This window comes from Colletotrichum siamense, assembly GCF_013390195.1.
Source record: "Colletotrichum siamense strain Cg363 chromosome Unknown KSG_Cg363_contig05, whole genome shotgun sequence".
Classification (NCBI taxonomy): Eukaryota; Fungi; Ascomycota; class Sordariomycetes; order Glomerellales; family Glomerellaceae; genus Colletotrichum; species Colletotrichum siamense.
In genome coordinates, this window is record NW_023501018.1 from 1983571 (window position 1) to 1997588 (window position 14018).

At 51.1% G+C, this 14018-nt stretch overlaps 2 protein-coding genes across 2 annotated transcripts; both read right to left on the minus strand.

The window, feature by feature from the left end:
- Nucleotides 1-4010: 4010 nt before the first annotated feature.
- CGCS363_v008129 (uncharacterized protein) lies at nt 4011-5096 on the minus strand (the record flags this gene model as incomplete). Its single annotated transcript, XM_036639978.1, has 1 exon — nt 4011-5096. The coding sequence occupies one exon, from the start codon at nt 5094-5096 to the stop codon at nt 4011-4013; it is 1086 nt and encodes a 361-aa protein (XP_036494717.1).
- A 2805-nt stretch (nt 5097-7901) lies between these two features.
- CGCS363_v008130 (putative xanthine/uracil permease) lies at nt 7902-10074 on the minus strand (the record flags this gene model as incomplete). Its single annotated transcript, XM_036639979.1, has 8 exons — nt 7902-8229; nt 8274-8879; nt 8922-9031; nt 9077-9434; nt 9480-9573; nt 9617-9713; nt 9759-9848; nt 9895-10074. 8 exons carry the CDS (start codon nt 10072-10074, stop codon nt 7902-7904), a joined length of 1863 nt encoding a protein of 620 aa, XP_036494099.1.
- Between the last annotated feature and the right edge of the window lie 3944 nt (nt 10075-14018).

Genomic DNA, 14018 nt, shown 5'->3' on the forward strand with positions numbered 1-14018 from the left:
GCCCTCCGCAATGGAACTTGCGCACAGGTCTCGGAGAGTGTCCCGTTGCCTGGCGGCGTCGTTCTTCAGCTTGTCCCATTTCGCCAGGGCCTGGTCGATCCTGAAGGAGTCCTCATCGATAGTCTGAGCCAGCGACAGGATCTCCGTCTCCGCGCCTCTGATGGTCTTGAAGCTTTCCAGGAAGCGCGCCCGGTCTCCGATGTCCTGGAGCGTTCTTGCCACGTTCTCCGACATGTAGGGCATACGCGTCATCACTTCAACCTGTGCGTTGGTGGTGTGAGCGTTGCCCGACTTTCCGCCTCCCTCGGCGACGTTGAAGCCATCCTGCCAGAGATACGAGCGCGCCATGGCAATGACGAGACGCTCGGCGATCGGCAGCTGCGCCGGCTGCCACGTCTTGAGCACGACACGCTGAGTGAACTCGGGTTCGAGTCCGGCCTTCTTCAGCGCGCACATGAGGAGCGCGAGCGGCTTGTTGATGCTTTCCATCCTGTTCGTGGTGCTGTAGTCTTTGAGGCGTTGCTGGAGCTTCGTGGAGCATCCGACGTACAGCGGGCTCTGGTGCTGGTGTATCTGGCCGTCCGCGACATGCTGCAGAGGCCTCCGTCTGCGCCGCAGACCGGCCACGAGGCATCTCATCTTCTCAACGCCGCCGGAGCTGTCGATGAAGCGCAGCCGCGTGACGCTCTGTATGTCTGTGACGACGGACTTGTCGAATGCGCCGTCAATGTCGACGGCGGCCTGCATTTTAGCCCGCTCGCCCGTGTTCTTAGGACCGCCGTTCTTGCAGATTTTGTATGCGTCAATATAACTCTCAAGTTCGCTGGTAATCGCGGTAATCTCGTCGTATGTGAGGAACTTGTAGTTGCGGTTCTTGAGATAAATCCCAATCACGTATATCCCGGCGTCGGGGGACCCGTCCTTCTTCTTCTCGTATCCTCTGATGGCCTTGTTCTCGCAGTCGTACGCGACCGTGCCGCGGACGATTGCGGTGCGCAGCTTGCGCGGCATAGCGTGAAGGAGCTCCAGGCTGGTCCAATCCGCGTTGTGGTCGTTGCTCAACTGGCGCATTGTGTCGTGCAGAGGCCATGGCACATTCGCGCTGATCAGGTCAATGACCAGATCGGGGAAGCACAAAGACAGCTCGTAAAGCGAGTCGTCGCGCTCAAGAGCTGTCAGCATGCTCTCTCTGAGAGGATCCATTAATGGCATCGTGGGTCCATGGCGGTTTGGTGGGACAGCAGCCATGACTATCTGGGCGCATGTGAGAATTTGTGTTGAAGTGAAAGATTTGAAGTATTGCAGACAGGTGAGAAGTGGGCAGTGGTAGGTAAGCAAAAGAAAAGCACGACAGTGGATTATCACGGCGATGGACGGTGAAAACGGCGACGACGACTTTTGTATAAATCCACAGTCAAAGTGCTCCGTAAACACAATATTGACCATCTGGGCACACTAAGCTATTCTACACACAAAGTCATCACAAAAGGGACAAACGGTTGATCGGTGATCTGTATTGCAGCAGAGTGATGCGCCGCAAAGTCTCAGGGCCGCCCTCGCCACTCGCGGATGACCGACTCGACTCCTGGTCACCAGATGCTGATAAATTTCTAACGTGGCCAACTTGAGGCAAGAGGACGAGCGCTTGAAGTGTTAAATCGCCCAGTTTTCACAGAAGGACGAGTTATAAGATTCAGGAACAAAGACGGACACGCAAAACAAATTGAGCGACCAGCTAAACAGGTTTGCAGAATCTATAGAGGCGAGCCGGAGAATGCTCCGGTCGAGACCCACTCTAATCGGGCGCGCAATCGGAGGGTTGGCTGTTGCCGCACAGATCCGAAGAGAATCGCATCAACCATACCAAAAAACGAGTTCTTAAAATCAGGAAAAGAGCAAAGAGCCTGCATATACGATCGTCCTTAGAGTGAACCCTAAGGGCAAAATGTGATATCGGTCATCGGAGCGGCGACCCACTTTTACCGTGCGCCAATGTAAGCCGGTAGAGTGCGTACCCGGCGAGGACGCGTTTTTCACCTTGATATTGTCGCTGATGAGCTTAGCAGGCGTCTGGACGCGGTTGTTAATACGTTTAAGGCTCATCCTCGCCAATCAGAGTCATCCTCATGCCAGAAGTTTCAAGGCGATGTGATCCAGACGGTTTGAGGCAGTCTCAAGCCGTCATTTGAGAAACCCGGCTTACGTAATACAGATCAGGGGTGATCGGCAGGGATCTGCCGCTGGCGTCCAGCCCGCCTGTCTGACATCGAGCTAAAATGAGCTTAAATTTATTGTCCGATACGTACCGGCGCAAGTCAACGTCTGCCTCTGAATTTCTCCTCCTCTCACTATTTTTCTCACAAGCAACTTCCTTCCAATTCACAACCCATTTTTACATCACATATCAAACGATTTAAAAATGAGTTACAACAACAGAGGACCTCCTGGGTCAAACGGCCGCCGGCCAGACCTTCAACAATGTAGGCGCAGTACCCATTCCACATGAGATTACAGACTGACGATTGATAGATTCACCCGCGCTGACAGCGCGTACACAAGACACTTTTTCCGCGTCGACGGCGCAAAACTCATACAATAGAGGTAGGTGTAGTGTTCACCCTATATGAGACTACAGACTGACGATCGATAGATTCACCCGCGCTGACAGCGCGTACACAAAACCGTTCTTCGGCGTCGACGACGCCAAGTTCATCCCAAAGAGGTAGGCGCAGTGTCCATCCCGTATAAGCTCACAGACTGACGATCAATAGACCCTGCGCTGACAGCGCGTACACAAAGCTCTTCTTCCGCGTCGACGACGCGTCTCCAGCAAGCCAGCTCGACGCCAGGTTACGCTGGAGGAAATGGTAAGTTTCAGTTCCATGAAAACAAAAACCTCGACTAAATCTTTCAGGCCATCCCTTAATAGACGTCGAGTCAATGAGCCCCGATCGGATTCTCCGGCTCCTGAGGGAATATCGATTGATCAAGGTCCTCGTATACAGCAATAACGCGACCGCTCTCACATTTCAGGTGGTAGATGACCGCGCCCATGACGCGATGGCAAAGCTGCTCCGCGAGAAACAAGTCCGAATCATTCCCGGTGGCTTCCGTGTCCAGCAGCAACAGCGGCCAGCGGATCGTCCTACGCCAAAAGAACGTATGCGCGCTTTGTGGAGAAACCAGCTCGGAGCAAGTGAGCGGATGCAAGCAATGAGCTTTATCGTCATCGAGCTCTGGGATATCCACGCCCTCACCCCACTGGCATCAGCCATGGCGTGTGCGGCCCAATGCTGCGGCGGCGGGGTACCATGCAAAGACAACGGGTGCCAATTGGGAATAACGGAACATTCTCCGCTGGCCGAAGTGGCCACGTTAATGAATGGCATGCTGCAAGATGCTGAAGATTTTGCCTACCAGATGGAACGTCTCAGCAAGGAGGACGGTGAGGTCTGCGGACAACTGGCCTGGCACTCTGAAAAGTTGATTGGAATGCTAAAAGAGCTCTTTGTCCTGGGGTGGCATATGCAGAGGGGCAAGGACGATCTGGTGGAGCGTTGGCGGGTGGACCATAACACGGGACGGCCGCAACCATCAGGTCGTGCCCTCAGGTAGACTACCTGACAATCTTGGATACGGGGCGGCCAAAAACTCAACCTGGTCGTGCCCTCAGGTAGACTACCTGGCAATATTAGATTAGACAAGGGGCGGCCGCAACCTCAGGTCGTGCCCCATAGCAGGTAGACTACCTGCAATGTCAGATTATTGTACAATTGCTCGCTCGAATCGCTCGTGATGTGTGCCACGTGAAGGTTAACGATGTCATATCAGAATGGGCTTATCAAGTTCACAAATAGTCCGGAAATCACTTCACGATATTTCTCATGTTCACAAACAGTCCACAAATCACTTGATGATATTCTCAATTTCTCGTGCTATTACGCTCTCTCAACCCCCTTCGAACGAGTCTCTCGTGGGAGTCTCACCACGCCACCATGCCTGCCCCGTCTCTATTTCAACAAGTCTCTGTTCGGCCGGTGACGCTGCATCAGGAGGGCATCGTTTGCGGCGGCGCCGTGGACGTCCGAGCCGGTCATGCTGTCCGCTGGCAGGATCTTGTGATCGCCGACAAAATAGCGATGCCTGAGCCAGACTTGGCCGTCCTCGCTGCCATTCATCATATCCTGCGTAAACTCAATGGTCCATGGAAGCGGCCCCTCGACCGGGATGCCAGCGAGCAACGCCTCTCGCAATACGACAACCCACGGGTCACGACGTCGCAGGGGTGGCTTGTTGCCCCGGCGGATGATGACGAACCAGGCGAGGTCCTCCGGGCTGAGATTGCGCACGCGGAGGCAGTCGTCGGCATTGTGTCGTTTGGTATTGCAGACGGGACAGCCGCCGAGGAAGCCGTAACGGCCGGGAAAAGCGCAGTCCGCGAGGAGGTGGCCAAGGTGCCCGCAGTTGCCGCAGGCAATGTGCTCCGTTGGCTGGTCCGGAAACCAGGACTCGACGCCGTGGGTCTCGTGCTTCTTCTGCTCTGTCTCGTCCATGAAAAGCATGTCCCCCCAAGGCGGGCTGGATCGCCGGTGCGAGATGTCCGGCTTGGTATGAGGCTTCTTGGGCCGCTGCGGCATGTCGCTCTGGGGGCGAGGTTGGCGGCTGGAGCTGGCAAAATCTACAAAAGACTCCCAAAGATCCTCGTCGCACAGCCTGTCGATTCTGTCGTCAGGAGAGGCGCGCAGAGGATCGTTGTCCCACTGCGCCCATGGGTCGTCATTCGAGTGAAATTCGGTGGCGTCATCTCCAAAGACGTGGGTATCGTTGCAGGAGGCGAAGCTGTCATCCGTGTCTGATCCGCGTTGGGCATCCACATAGAAGCAGGCGACGTCTTTCATGTCGTGGTTATCGTGTACAACGGCCGCTTTGGACTCGTCGTTGGGCTTGACCTCGTCTGGCATGACTTCGCCAGGTGCAGCGCTGTCGTGGCCGGTCTCGTCGTTCGCTTCAGCGACGCAAGTTTCGAGGTGATCGGGCTGAGGACCAGTGGCGGTAGTGTCCGCATCTTGAGTCAGGCCGGGCTCGACGCCTTCCATCTGAGAGTTGGCGTTACCGCTGTTCGCGTCGAAGTAGCTGGCTGGCACGCCGCGTCCAATCGCGAGAATTGCAACCCCGGCGAAGAGTTGGACGGTCGCTGATTGAAGTTCCACAGCGATCACCGGCCGGACAAGAAGTACCTGTACTTCACGCTTCTCACGACACTCCTGCAGAGACAGCGCTTCAAGGTGCCGGGTGCAGTTTTCGACAGGGCAAAGCTGGAACAGGCCGCGCGCGCGCGCGCTTTGGACGGGCCCGGGATCGTACCTCAAGGCTTCAACTCTGTACAAGATGTCCTGCCAAGTTGACAACCAATTCTCCTCAGTTCAGGCAGATAAAGTGCCCGAGAAAGCCTGATCTGTAGTTGTTAGGCGCGATGCCAACCGAGGCTCATGTCAAAATATAAAGCTCAAAGTGCAACTCATATTTAATTTAATTTGTATGCCTGTTCACATCAATGAGACTTTTTCAGGATGACCTCTGCCAAAGGCTTACACTAGCCCTTCGACTAGTTCAATGCAGAGAGCATTCTAGCAATGATTCGTGCCCATGCTCACGAGATATCTAGCGTCTATAGAGATGATCGAATGTATAGAGATTACGAAATGGCCAGGAAGAGGAATCTGGAGACGTGGACAGATAGCATCACGAACCATAGCAAAGCGTCACATCACGCTGTACTCGAACGGGACAGGATGAGGCCGACGACTGGATTATATAGTTCACGTACAACCTGAAGGACGAGTTGCGCTATGAGTACTGGGGGGCATAGGACTAGAACGGGACAGGACGAGGCCGACGGCTGGATCATATAGTTCACTTGCAATAGACGGAGAGGAATTGAAAGAGTACTGTGAACATGAATGCTTACTTCTTCGGTGAACTTTGGACATTCTGAATCTGCGTATACGTGACGGAACGGGACTCTAATGGCGGCTTCGCTTCTTCAGTAAATAACTTCTAGAAGCTGAAACATAACCTAAACCAACTCCCCAGGTAGTTCTCTGTTCATCATCTGCGTAGAAATTATGAATGTTGCAGACACACGGGACAGTCAATTAAATGAGCCTATCTAGGTTCCCCAGCTAAACTAGGCCCCCTGGCGGATCCAACGCCGGGAAGACGGCGTAGATTGGTCTGAGCATCATCACCAGCGAGCAGAATACCTCAGCGCAGCCCTTTACCAGCTCAGTAGGCAGCCCAAGTCTTCAACAACCAGGAATCTGGCGCAGTGGGTTAACCCACAGCTCAGTGCCAGATGAGACTCATCGCCCAGCGTCAGTAGCGTGCCAGTTCGAATGCAGACTGCAATTTCTTTTTGGTTTTCTTTTTGCTGCTTTGAAGTGAACACGCGTCATTCCACAGAAACCGTGGGCTTTTACCAACTTCCCTTATTAGAGACCTTTGGAGGCGAGGTCTGCCATCTGGGCTCACTCTTATATCGACTTATCCCACGAATCCACATCACATGCACACCCTTCATGCCCACCAAACATAAACATCAATTCATCCATCACTGGTATCATTCAGCCCATCATCTCCTCGTCCTCATCACCGCCGCCGCCCATCTTCCGGCGCAGTCTCACGGCGTCCTCGTCCCGCTTCCTCCGCTCGAGACCCTCCTTGATCCACGCATCGTACTCGGCATCGCCCTTGTCAATCTTTTGCGTGACGACGCCCTTGAGAACCTCGCCCGCGAAGCCCACAAAGTTGTGCCGGCGGAGGGCGTTCTCGAAGCGCCAGTTGCGGCGCTTCTCGTTCTCGCGCTCGAGCGTCTCGGCGTCGCCAATCTCGCGCGCGGCGATGCGGGGGTCGCGCACCATGGCGAGCACGTTGAAGCGGATCTCGGAGCTGGCGTAGGTGAGGACGCGCTCCTGCAGGATCTGCATGACCTTGGCGGGGAAGCTATCGGTGTCGCAGGGGCCGTGGGAGATGGGGGCGGGCTGCAGGCCGTCGAGCTCGTACAGCTTGCCGTTGATGGGGGTGTATGCGATGAAGTGGAAGGCGTCCTCGGCCTCGCCCGTCTTTTGCGTCTCGTCGACGAAGGGACTGCTCTTGGCGAAGCTGTTGTGGACGTCGCGGATGAGGTCCGAGTTGCTGAGAGCCTCGCCGCGGAACTCGGGCGGCAGCACCATGGTGAAGTCGCGGAACTCTGTGAGCTTGTCGCCGATCTCGACGTCGGCCGTCTTGTTGAGGACGACGCTCAGGAGGGCTTGCGTGCCGCAGGCGTTCTGGATGGTTTGCTGGGCAAAGAAGATTTGTTCGGCGGCATCGCGGTCGAAGGATTCGGGCGCACGCGCGGGCAGGCCTTCGGACGGGTAGCGGAAGAGGAAGATGATGCCGTAGACGGGCTGGAGAGGGGCCAGCTCGTCGGGGGAGAGCGTCAGGAGCTCCTCAAACTGGACGCCTTTGACGCCGAGGTTCTCGAGGAGGTAGGTGAAGACACCCTGGGCGGTTAGCTAGGTCGTCAAGAAGGACGTCGTTCACATACTGCGTCGGACTCGACTGCAGGAGTTAGCTGGGTTGGGCATCAGAGGCGGTGTCCTTACTCGTGTTCCATCCACTCATCTTGACGGTTGTTGAGGCTTGGAGTGAAGGACGATTGAATTTCCAGGCAAGCACAGTTGACGTAGGAGCTTGGGTGGGTCGCTGTTGCTTCAGTGGGGCGGACCGGGGTCAAAGATCCGCCGGATGCTTATCGCACGGGCTTATCGGTACAAACAGACGTGATATAACAATCATTTGCTATCTACAACTAATGTCCATGATCCGTTGTGCAATTAAAATAACCCTCGACAGATAAATCATTGCACAGAGCGCGGTGTGACGGCGCGCTGTGGGATAGTCACCATTGCGACACCCTCCTTCTGGTCCGACGAATCCAGGCGCGAGCTCGTCCGGAACGAGCTCTCGTGGTCGGGGTCTTGCATGTTGAACGAACGCTTACTGTCGGCATCTGCATGGCCGAAGCAGCCTTGAGCGCGTACAGCGCGAACGAACCAGGGCTGCTTGCCCGAGCCCTTCCAAGACCAGTACTCCTTCATGTCATACTCACGAGGCTCCAGCCTGCCGCCAGAGAGCCAGACAGTCAGAGCGATGAGGCCGTTGAGGACGGTGTACACAAAGACGCCCCTGGTCGTGTTAGCAGCGAGCGGCAGATGGTTTGGGAGACTTACGCAATGAGACCGTAGGCCACGCTGTAGGAAAAGGGGATAAAGGTCATCACCACAAACGAGGGAAGCACGTCGCCAATGTAGCGCCAGTTGATCTGTGTGATTTGGCGAATCATCATGCAGCCAACCAAAACGAGCGTGCAGCCGGTTGCCCAAGGAGGAATGGAGGCGAAGACGGGGGCGAAAAAAATGGAGATCAGAAAGCAGAGTCCCGTGGTCATGGCCGTCAGACCGGTGCGACCACCCTCGGCGATGCCCGCGCCGCTCTCGATGAAGGCGGTGACGGGCGAGCAGCCGAACAGAGCACCGATGGAGATGCACGCAGCGTCGCAGCAGTAGGCGATGGTGGACCGAGGGAAGTCGCCGTCCTTGGGGTCGACAACGCCGCAGAAGCGAACCATGGAGTAGAGAGTGGCCGTGGCGTCAATAATGTCGACGTACAGAAAGGTGAAGAGAGCCAGGGCGAACTGCGAGCCATTCTTGGCGACGTCCCAGTCGAGAGCATTCAGAGTGTTCCGGATGGGATGGAAGGAGACGACGTTTTTGAAAAAGTCGAAGCGAGCGTCGCCCTCCTCGGTATAGGGGAAGTAGGTGATGGCGGTGTTGCGACTGACGGGTCAGCCAGATTCAAGCACGGAAAGGACGACTTACGGCCACGAGAGAATGGACACCAGGGCGATGCCGATGATGAGGGCGTACTTGACGCGGAACGACATGAGGTAGGCTGTGACGACGCCGCCGGCAAAAATGGCAGTCCACATCTATAGTCGTCAGCTACACCTCTTGCTTCGTGCTGGGCTCCTCACCTTGGGACTTGACATGAGCCCTCCCTTGCACATTTGCGACGCAGGGTCAATCATTTCGATCGGGCATCCGGCAATGGCCAGAGGGGTGGCTTTCCAGCCGCCCGTGATGGCACCGATGCCGGTCGAGTACGAAAGGCCAATCTCCGTGAGGAAGAAGCCGATACCGACTCCGGTTGCCGTCTTGATCGTTGCGGGGATGAGCTTGACGAGCCACTGACGCATTCCGGTGAGGGCAAGGAAGATGAAGATGAGACCCTCGACAAAGACTGCCGTCAGGGCGACCGAGTACGGGATGTTGCCGGAGCCGTTGGGGCCGACGACTTGGAAGGCGAAGTAGGCGTTGAGGCCCATGCCGGGACTGGAAATGTTAGTCGGTGTCCAGCGTGCGTGCGAGGCCACTTACGCCAAGGCCACGGGCAGGTTGGTGAAGAAGCCAAAGATGAAGCTGGCAAGGCCGGCGATTGCGGCAGTCGCAGTGATCAGATCACGTCGAACGTCTGAAAGATTAGCAGAGTTCGAGGCTCGGACGCAGTCACTCACCCTCCTTGCACGCCTTGTAGGCGTCAATGGTATCGCAGTCAGCCCTGTTTTCCAGGTCGCAGACGCAATTACCACCGGTCTGCGAGAGAATGATGGCCTGTCTCGTCAGCAAAAGTCTTGGAGGGCACAAGGCCACACTCACGTTGACTGCAATGATGTATGCCATGGTCGCGAACGTAGTGGCTCCGGCGCGAATTTCCCGTAGGAACGACGAGTCGGGGATCTCCTTAGGCTGCTGACGGTTAGCACCCGCATTCCCAGCGACGGAAGACACCTACGTGACCGCTCCCTTCCAATCTGAAAATTCGTCCAAAGGTAGAAGACGAAATCGTCTTGTCGAAGCGATCGACAGCCTTCCACATGCCGCGGAACTTGGGATGGCCGCGGCGGACGGGGGATCCAACGGGCGGTTCAGCTTCCAAACGCTCCATGTTGGAGTGTGTAGACATGTTGCTCATGGTGGAAGAAGGAGAGTCGGTGGGCGAGCAGCCAGTCGACTCGGGAAAGGAGAGGAAGAGAAGAGGAGGTGGTGACACAAGACTCTGTACAGAACAAGGTTCTGATGTCTTGAATGTGTGCGAGGTGAAAAGAAAGAGGCCGCGATCGAGGCGAAAAAGAGAGGCAGGCGGCGGGTGTTGAATCTTGGGGGACCAGCGCTGCACCGTTGAAAAGAAAGAAAAAAAGGAGCGTTGATGAGGCGATCGGGAAAGGGCAACAGTGGCAGGAACAGATATATCCTTGCTTCGTCTACGGCGATCCCCTGGCAACTGGGCAACAGCGCCGGTGAAAGAAGGTGTGTCAGTGTTTCTTTTCCCATGCAGCGCCAATGCCGCGTGGAGGTGGGGACGGGAGAGAAGGTCCAGGCCGCCACACTGGCGGCTACCTTATCCAGCTGTCCACGTTCTGGCAGGTGCTAGCTTACTTGTCCGGAAGCCCGCCATTGACCACCTGAGGTAAGAAAGCCTCCTTTGGCTCGATAAGGGGACGTCTGGAGGCGTGAAGCTGATTGCCGTCAAAGGAAGCAACGGCTTGAATGGGAGAGGGGCTCAGCGCCACTGCCCAAACGGGGAGAGGAAGGCACGATGACAACCACCAACCTGAAAAGCCCACCAGAACGGCGCCTGCCCTAATCGGCTGCCATCGCCAACTTCTCCTTGAACTCGCACGCCACTCCTACCGGATATCGCTCTCGTACGAGAGGTCAGGCGTCGGGAGAGCGACAACAGGTCGACTCTGGACGAACTCCATCTGTGCGCGACGCCTCCAAACCTTCCCTCAGCCATCGCCTTAAACATGCGCCAGGCCTGATTAGCAACGACGCTCGGGCTGCTGCCGACGAACGAGCCAGCATCCGAACCTGGCCTCGACCTCGTTAATACAAACTCTATTCTGGGTGAGTGGTGTTTTCGAGATAACCTCACATCGACTCACTCGCTGGGCAAGCCGAAGCCGTCGCATCCCAAAGTTCCTCCAGCTGACCTCTTCACCTCAACCGGCATCGCGCTGACGTCTACTAAGCAATAGCGGCATTCGCGCAGGCAGGCGAAAGACAGACGATCAATTTCCTGCAGGTTGCCGTGCCGTGTTAGACAGCGCAAGCGAAACATGTCTTGAAGCTCCTTGATAGGACCGCCAAGGCAGGTCAACGGTACTATGCATTTTATGCGGGAAATTTGTCGCCTACCGAGATTGGGCCTGTGACAATTGCCTCCTTTTCTTGCGTCAGACACTCGCAATGTTCCATCTGTTCCCGGCTGACCTTGCCTGTCCTACAGTTGTCCGTCGTCGGCCAGTCTTCTCGCGAACCCTCAAGACATGCACGTCGCACCTTCTCATGCACTGCTACGCATACATAAACCGCTCTTTTCCTCGCTCTCCGGAAGCACCACCACGACGCCAAAGTTTAACGGGTCGGGTCCGCTCCACGTGGTTATCGTCTCTGTAAGCCCGCCTGCCCGTGTTGGACGTCGGGCAGCACTGCCAATTGAGGCGTCAAACTTGTCGTCGACTGTTGCCATATCGCACCTGCTGCTCCCCAAACCAGAAAAGTGCGAGGTGCGCGGATAAAGGCCAGGAACTGTTGGGCTTTGTTGGAAAAAGAAACGAACATCATGTTTGCTTTCTACGTTGTCGTCGTCCGCAAACTTGCTCAAACAGGTTAGGCCAGCCGCAAAAGTGCCTGGCCCGGTGAGGGTGCAAGCAGTTGCTGTGCATTGATCACTCGGTGGCTTATCTGGCTTGGCCGAACGACACATCGCTGAGTTGTGACTGGCGGGCTGGACACCCTCCCAGGACAAGCCCCGCAAGGCCCCTGACACGGGCTGCTCGTTAGCGGTGCCAGCTCTCTGGGATATTGAAACCTGACCATTCACGCCTGCTTTGACGCCCTAAGATGGATCCTGACCCCTGGGGCTCAGGGGGATAGCCCTGCCCCGCACTCATTTGCGTTTGCTTTACCTGAAACCCCTGTTAGTGCGCGATTTATTGCCCCTCTACGCTACTTTTTGCTATTAACAACGACGCTACTAACGTTAATTAACGCGTTTTTTGATATAATTTAGGCTTTTTAATGCTATTTAGAGCGTAATATAGGTATAATATTATAATACTAGAGTAGGATAACGATAATATAGTCTCTATATAACTAGTATAGTTATTAAAGCTAGTAGTATTATATAGAAGTAAGAATATCTTTTTAAAACTAAGATTTCTATTAATAAGACTAATAATATAAAAATCCTTCTTACTTACTTTAGTTTTTTAAAAAGAAGATTATAAAAGAGAGTTTATACTATATTAATTTTAATCTAACTTAAAACATATTACTTTTAATAAGATAGTTATAATAAGAAGCCTCTAACTAACTATAAAAAGGATAATAAAATCTTCTATTAGCTTTAAGAGAAGTAAAGCTAGCTTAATTAATAGGAAGTATAGTAGTAGTTAGAACTTTTAAAATAAAGTAAATATAAGAAGAAGAAGGTCTTATATTAGTAGTAGTATATATAAAACTATAATTAAAGTTATTATTTAATAGCTTTAGCTATAAATAAACTTTATAGATAAGTAGTATAACTTATTAATACTAAAGGTAATAAATAATAATACTAATAAGGTTAAGGAGATATAATAGCTAGAAGTTAATAATATTAATACTATTATTAAAGCTACTATTAAGGCTATTATTAAGATTACTATAGAGCTATTAATTAATTTTACTACTAAAGAGGATAACTTATTTAATAAGTATTTATTACTACTTCTATTATAATTATTACTATTATTACTACCTCTTATAGAACTTTAAGTTTATATAGAGATTAAGATTTTTAGGAATAATATTAAGATATAACTAGATATTAAAGTTAGGGAGATTAAATAAGAGAATATAAATAACTAAGCTAAGTATATTATCTATAATATAATTAGAAACTTCTATTATAAGTATATTTTATAATATTATAATTACTCTTTTATATTTAACTCTATTTAAATTACCTTCCTCTTTAGTATAAATTATTAAGCTATATTCTCTAAAAAGATATTCTATATTAACTACTAAAAGCTTAATAATTAGGATTTATAGCTATTTAAGTATTAGAGATAGATTAGTAATACTATTAAGAATAATAAAAAGAAGAATAAGTTATTATAGGTTAAGATTATTACTCTTATTATATTAAAACTACTTAATTAGTATATATTAATCTCTATAAGCTATTATTATAAGTCTTAGTAGTTATTTTTAGTACTATTTAGTATAAGTTCTATTTAAATAACCCCCTTAGTTAGAGTAATACTACTTTAAAACTCTATTAAGATACTTTTACAACTTAGTATAACTTTATAAACTTTATATTAAAATAATAACTTTATTAAGCTTATTCTTATTAGGCTTAGTAATACTAATAAACTATTATATTAATAGAGGTAATAGAGCAACTTATTATTAACTAGTAAGTTAAAATAAAGGAAGACTTAAGATATATACTAAGTGATCTAAGCTCTCTATAAGTATAAATTAAGAGTTAAGTACTTTAATAATTATAATAGTATTACTAATAACTACTATATTATTTATCTTTTTACTTTATTAAGCTTATTTATTTATCTTTAGATTTATAAATAATATATTATAGCTTAAGTAGAAGCTATAGCTAATAGAGAAATAATTATTAATAAGCCTCTAAAGAATATTATTATTAATATAACTTTACGCTATAATAACTACTTCTATAAGAGTAAATTTAAGCTATAGAGTGAGGTTATATTAAAGGTAAATAGTAGTAGAAGTAGTAGAAGTAGTATTAATAAGCTTAATCTACTTTCTTTTAGCCTCTATATTATAAATTAAGTTAATATACTATTATTATTACTATTCTATAACTTTATATTACTAATT